The sequence below is a fragment of the Penaeus monodon genome, chromosome 12 (assembly GCF_015228065.2).
Source record: "Penaeus monodon isolate SGIC_2016 chromosome 12, NSTDA_Pmon_1, whole genome shotgun sequence".
Lineage (NCBI taxonomy): Eukaryota > Metazoa > Arthropoda > Malacostraca > Decapoda > Penaeidae > Penaeus > Penaeus monodon.
The window spans coordinates 120,014-127,513 of record NC_051397.1 but is presented as its reverse complement, the minus strand read 5'-3'; the positions used below and the strand labels follow the sequence as shown (position 1 = coordinate 127,513).

Here is a 7,500-nt window from a genome sequence, read left to right as displayed (position 1 = left end):
GAGGGAGAGCGAACGGGAGCGGCGGTAAATCCCCGCAGCGGAGGATGACGTTAACTTCACTTTCTTTATCTGCTCGTGATGGGTGGGGGGTCTGGATTTTTAACAGATGTTTATCAATCTAAAATGTATATTACTAATCCCCATTACTAATTATAGTTACTTTATTATGTATTACTCGTTAGCAGTACTGCTGTGTACCAGTATTACCACTAACACTTGGTATTACCCTTACCAGTAATGTTATTAAGACTGCTAGTACTGATGCATCTAATACGCAGTTTATTCAGTCATATAATTTTGAAATATATATTGGTTTTGTTTATCACTTTTTACATCTATATTTCGTTTCAGCCTTTTTTATCCGTCACATATATATGTTGTGCAGTGCAACGACCGTTGAGCCCTTGCATGCAGGGATCGCCGTGACATACTCGAATCGTGAAAAGAGCTGCTTTTCTCCGGCCCTCCATTCACCGAAACACAACACAGTCAGTTCTTAGTAAATAAACAATTAAAAGACACATGAATCCGGCTTTGTTTTGAATGACGCTAATGAAGAGCCTGATTGGTAAATAAATTAAAAGAAACGGGCCCGGGTGAACTTAAATCCTAGCTCTCAGAAGAGAGAAAATCCCTTCCTCTCATCACGGGGGTTCCTATGGTGCACAGAGGTTTCCTAAGATCCGGGCTTCTGCATCGGATTTCAACTGGGGATTCCGGGGGCTGTTAAGAGGCCGTACTGGTCAACCGGATCCGAGAGGTCGGGAAAGTAAAATACAAAGCAGAAACTTTATAGGATGAATAAAGAAAATACAAAATCGGTCTGTAAGTAAATAAATAAGAGAGAGAAAGAGGAAGAAAGAAATCAGAAAGGGAAAATAGAATAAGAAAAGGAAAAATAATAGATAAGTAGATGAACTAATAGTGATTATTTTCACCTGTTTACATTTTTACTTGTATCCTAGATTTACTAGGCATAGGCAAATACAGTTACTGTGAGGCAGAGGACTAAGAGGCAGAGGATCGAGGGGCAGGGGACTGGAAGGCAGGGGATCGAGGGGCAGGGGACTGGAAGGCAGGGGATCGAGGGGCAGGGGACTGGGAGGCAAGGGACTGAGGGACAGGGGACTGAGAGGCAGGGGACTGAGGGACAGGGGACTGAGAGGCAGGGGACCGAAGAGCAGGGGACTGAGAGACAGGAGCTGAGAGGCAGGGGGCCGACTGCGAGGAGGGAGAAAAAGAGATATATAGATAGATAGAGAGAGAGGAAGAGAGGGAAAACCTGACAGCCGCCATATTGAAAAGGAGACAGGATCCTTACCTTTCTCTCTCAACATATATTTATATATTTATGAAAAAATATGTGTACACACACACACACACACACACACACACACACACACACACACACACACATACACACACACACACACACACACACACACACACACACACACACACACAGTGTGTGAGTGTATAAGCACAAATATGCAAGCCATTGCCTTGGGCGGAGTATTGCTTTTCCCGAACGACCGTCTTGGGGATGGGGCGTGACTTGCAGCGGTTCCTCGCCGAATGGGGACTGGGAATTCCCGCTGGAGTGGGGGTTTTGAGGAGTGGGGGGTTCTGAGGAGTGGGGGGCGGGGGTCTCTAGAGGATGCAGGGGCTTGTGGGAGGGAATCTCTTGTGGGAGGGAATCTGAAAGAGGAGCTGGGAGGCAGGGGAGGTCGAGGGGTCGAGATGAGGTAGGGTAAATACTTAGTTACCAATTTATTTGCTGTCACTGTCTTATTCTGTCTCATTTGACGTTCTCTAATTTGTTGCTCGGTATTCGGGATCAACATCATTTTTTGCCAGTTATTGCTAATACCACATTATCAATATTAGGCCACCATTGCTACTAATATCGCCATCGGCTTTAATATCGTATTTATCACTGATACCAATAGTATTTACTAATAATTATCACCAGAGGCATTCCCACTGACAAGTGCACCTGTCTCGGAATGATAACATTGAATTCAGCTTCTGCGGCGACGACTGACGTTCATATGGAGGACGCCGTTGCCTGGTCATGCTGACTTGGACAACTGAGGAAGAGATCAGGGAAGCGAGAAAAGATGAGAGGATACACACACACACACACACACACACACACACACACACACACACACACACACACACACACACACACACACACACACACACACACACACACACACACACAGACGAGGTGAAGGAAGAAACTTCATCCAACAGCGGCATCTCCCTGGTCGGAGTGGCTCCATCGCCTTCTCCGTCGCCTTCGCGTTGCCTTATCCCCAGTCGATTAATTTTCGCCCGGTTCACCGCATTTTGTCCGGTACTTTTGGAACGATTGCCATTGTCCTTCGTCTGTTTACAAATAAATAAATGCGATAGCACTCGTCAGAATGGACTTAACAGCTTTACCTATTCTTAATCGAAGTCTAATATATATATATATATATATATATATATATATATATATATATATATATATATATATATGTACGTATGTATGTATATACTTATATGAAAATGGAGCATTTTCTTTTCAGAGAATATAGCTAGCTTGTAGTTGCTCGTGCACTAACTTTAGAGTTCAGAGATTATATACATATATAAGCGTTTTATTATCTACTTTGGTATTTTTGGAAATAACACCTAACACCAAATGTTATGAATCTGTCCTTGTCATCCGATCATTCTAACACACTATTCCTCTATAGCATTTCCTTCGCAAACTAATAATAAGGGCAGTAGCGAGGATGTAAAGCTCAGAAATCCCTGGCGCTCGGCGACTCTTCTAGCGGCGAGAGAAAATGACGCGAAAGCGAGGCGTCGACGAACAGCCGGACGGAACTACAGCGGATAAGGGAAGCGAGGGAATCAAATGGGCGTCGCACTTGGCCGTCATGTGACAATAGACACGCGCGACCAGTCTCTTAGTGCCAATAAAATTTGTAATAGATAATTACGGGCCAAAGGTCACTTGAAATTCATATCAGTTCCGTCTGTGGCAACAACGAAAGATCGGTGCGAAATCCAGATAGTTGCCCGGGATCCGTCCTGCTGGAACATACATACAAGGGGGGGGGGTAGGAGGTGGTAACCCCCCCTCCGCCACCCACCCTCAAAGGGGGTTAGGTGGCGAAGCCCCTTATTTGCAATGAATGTACATTACAGTAACTAAATTGCTGAATGTTTTACTTTGATCAATCGCTTTTATTCAGATATTTACCTGATACTTACCATGGCCTCTCCAGATATCTTAGCCGATATCGTAACTGTGCCTCGTTTGCGAAGGAATCGAGAGCTGCCCTGCCGTTTCAACGGAACGGCCTGTAGCGCGATACTGTATTTTTAGTGTGGCGCACAAACGCTACGGTCCCGAGAGGTGGCGCGCCTAGCAGACAACGCGTACATTGTTTACAAACAGCTAATGTAGAATGCCTAGAAATATTTTTTGGTATGGCTGCTGCCATATGGGATTTTTAGATCAAATGAAACCTAATGGGTACTTCTTGACTGGTATTTGAGTACATTTTCAGCTAAGCAAAGGATGTTAAATGTGAAGGAACATGAGAACACGATTTCTGATTTGTCAGCCTTACTACTGGACTATTAATGGAAAATGTGATATGTAAAGATAAAAGATGATAAATACTAGCTTAAATAAAAGTCATAGTAAATGACTTTTAAAACCCAAAAAGCTCGTGTGGGAAAATAATGTTTACATTTAAGCGTCACCGCAGCGCTTCTTTGTAGCGCACAAAAGTATTCTGTATTTTTCAACGGAATCAAGGCTGGATTCGATTCGTTCGAAACACGACACAAGCTCTCAGATGAATATAGTAAACATGTGCTAAAATCAGATTCATGACATTCAAGTACTTGTAGTTCTTTTAATTCTATCATATGTGTATTTTATCATTTTGTTATATCACATCGGTGCAGATTGATAAACAAATTCACCACGATTACTTAGTGAACGAATATCAAATACCCATAGGTGTAATTCTTTCTGAGACAACTGCACTTATCCAGTTAACTGCAGTATTCGCTAGTCCATTCTTTCCATATGAAAATTATGACTAGACGTTTCAGTTTCTGAAATGTATTTCTCAGTTGATTTATAAATCATCCAATATATGCTTGCTTTTGTCATGTAACTTTCCTTAGATGATGCAATCATTTTAGAAAAAATAATGTATATATATATATATTTATACACACACAAACCATAATATATATATATATATATATATATATATATCAATGAATATATATATATATATATATATATATATATATATATAAACTGTTATATATATATATATACATACAAACACACACACACACACACACACACACACACACACACACACACACACACACACACACACACACACACACACACACACACACACACACACACACACACACACACACACAGTACATATATTAATATATATATATATATATATATATATATATATATATATATATATATATATATATATATATATATATATATATTCCAGTAACAGGAGTAACAGCAACTACGTAGTTGCTGTCTGGGTACTATAGCCGCAGTGCTATAAACAGTTAGGGCTACTTGCATGATCAAGTGGACAGAGCATAACTGCCGTAAGAGCAATCAGATATTAAATAGCATGCTAGCAGTGAGTTCAGCGATTGCCTCTTCAACGGTCAACATTGCTCCATCACATATGTTCTGGCAAGATAACGGTTGTAGATCTCCCCCTGGGTGGTTACTATACCTAAAAAATGATAAACGAAGATCCATGTCTCTCTTGCTAGAATATATTTGACAGAGTTGTTGGCCTTTGCAGGTGCGCCAGGACTAGCGTTAGATGCTGCCTTTACACTTGCTGTAATAAGTTAACTACAATTAGGTATAGCAATGGCATATACTTTTTATCATAATTTTCACTTGTTTGACAACTTATGGTCATTAGTTTACATGGTCCTATCATTTATGTACAAGAAGTATCTTTTCAGTCTTAGGTTTAATGTTGTTTTTGAAATTTTGATAAAGTGGCTTATAGTATAGAGATTTGACATCTGACTTCAAGGTTAGAATGATAAAAAAAATCTATACAGGTTTACCTTTATTGTTATTGCAGACCTGTAGAATCATTACTAGACTTAAACAACACAATTTCCCGTTACTATGGTGAGCATTAAGATTAGCCAATTTGTAAGATATTTATTTACATATATATAAAATAACAATCATATAAGGCTATTTTTGCTCGACTGGTTGCAGAACTCTTATTGACGGCAACTTTTGTTTTCCATCACTTTGTAAAACATCAGATCACGAGAATTGAGTGCAGATATTGCAGAAATTTGGTTGCGACAACCGCAAGTTCCGAATTCCCGCAATGGTTGCAAGAATCAGGTGCAAGCGTGGCTTTACACATTTGCAGCTTACCAGCCAACTTGAAATTGATTATATATTATTATCAAAGTGGTTGGAAGATATTGCGTTAAATTAACACTGCTATATTGCATTTGGTATATTACAATCCTATTGTATATAAACCTGCTTGTAACCCTCGCCCATGCGTACCAGCAAAGCAAGGTAAATTGTTATAGGTTGGCAGTACTAACCTAACCGGGGGCCAAGTTGAGGGGATGGGGGCCAAGTTGAGAGGATGGAGGCCAGATTGAGGAGTCGGGGCCGAGTTGAGAGGATGGAGGCCAGGTTGAGGAGTCGGGGGCCGAGTTGAGAGGATGGGGGCCGAGATGAGGGAGTCCTCAGCTCTCAGACTCTTTCCTCCCTCCCCCCCTCTCTCTCTTATGTAAGAGGCTGTAGATGCCTCAATACTTGGGTCTGGTGGATGCAATGAAAGATTGGTACGTACGGCTTGACTCTTTATTTGCAGAAAGAGTACGACACACTTATAGATAAGCACACGATAAGGTCGACTGACACTCATTCCCAGCTCTGACTCACCACAAACCGACCTCCCAGCTCCTGAATTAGCCTGCTTACTTACTCCTCATGATTCAGCGGAATTTACCTGTCGTGATACTGGTTTCTCTGGAGAGGAGGGGATGGGGGAAGGGTGGGGAGGGAGAGGATGAGGGTAACTTCTGTTGCCAATATTGTCCCGCTAAGCCGACCCAGCGAAGTAAAAGCGGTTTTAATTTGTCTCCCCCCCTCTCTCTCTCCCTCCCTCCTCCCGTCCCTCCCTCTTTCTCTCTTCTTCCCCCCTTCAGTACTTCGGTCTAGTGGGCGCAATGATAGATTGACCCCCTAGACCGAAGACAGTTTGTCACACCAAGAATATTCATTATAACAAATGGAATCAAACCAAACCTTAACCTTTAAAAACCTCTCTCTCTCTCTCTCTCTCTCTCTCTCTCTCTCTCTCTCTCTCTCTCTCTCTCTCTCTCTCTCTCTCTCTCTCTCTCTCTCTCTCTCTCTCTCTCTCCTCTCTCTCTCCCTCCCTCCCCCCCTCTCTCTCTCCCCCCCTCTCTCTTCCTTCCTTCCTCTCTCTTTCTTCCTCCCCCCCCTCTCTCTCTTCCTTCTTCCTCTCTATCTCGGTCTCTGGAAGAGGCTGTAGATGCCTCAACACTTGAGGCTGGTGGGTGCAATGATATATTGGTCTGTACGGCCTGGTTCTCTATTTGCAGAAGTACAACACATTAATAGATAAACAGACGATATGGTCGACTAGGACGGTGCTAGAGCGGTGGCTCGGCCGGCCAACCCCGGGTAGTCTTGACGGTATGATAGCGAGAGGCAATTTGGTTGGGGTCATCTGGTCAACGTAATCTTTATACTGGTATTTCGCTAGGGCGCTGGTGTCAGAACCGCCTGGGGACAGACACACAAGTCGCATGGACCCTGGTGATGGCGCCATTTTGAACGCACACAGTTATCCGGTATATGGCTTGACTCTTTATTGATGAAGAGTACACACAAGTAATTGAAGCTCATATGCTGATCTGGGAGCAAGCACTGAGTGTCGTGTCATGGCAGGCCAGCCAGCTGTTGGGGTTGGAGGCTGGTGGTGATCTTGACATGGTGACTTCTGGAGGCAAACTAAGGGTCATCATAGGATATGAAGTGGCAAGTCTCCACCGGAAAGGTGGTGTGGGACAACAGCTGTAGAACATCTTCCAGGGGAGGAGCTTATTGACATGCCATATTGCTCGACCACCTACTTGTGGCTTGCCCTCCGGGCGTCATTTGATGTGCCTCAAGGGACGACCATTTCTGTCTGGACCTGATTAGCTGGTCATTTGATCTCGTGTGCTGCCCTGATCCATCTTTGTGGCTGCTTCTCGACGTCCACACTTCCTAGCACAGGTCCTCCTCGACTTCGGTGGTGCAACCATCCACACGTTCTCATAGATCTTGTCCAGGTCCTCGGCTGTGTGCTTGCCATATGTCCTTGTAACCATTGTCTGGATCTATGGGCGTCCGGGCAGGCGGCACCC

At 43.2% G+C, this 7,500-nt stretch overlaps 2 protein-coding genes across 2 annotated transcripts in view; one reads left to right on the top strand and one right to left on the bottom strand.

Moving 5' to 3' along the window:
• Positions 1-7,500, top strand: part of LOC119579179 — a 75,747-nt gene that overhangs the window by 44,516 nt on the left and 23,731 nt on the right. The window lies entirely within an intron of this gene.
• Positions 1,009-3,506, bottom strand: LOC119579160 (vegetative cell wall protein gp1-like). The gene is made up of 4 exons (XM_037926859.1): positions 3,459-3,506; positions 3,274-3,363; positions 1,503-1,650; positions 1,009-1,202 (listed from the first exon to the last, which is right to left on the bottom strand). The coding sequence occupies exons 1-4, from the start codon at positions 3,504-3,506 to the stop codon at positions 1,009-1,011; spliced, it is 480 nt and encodes a 159-aa protein (XP_037782787.1).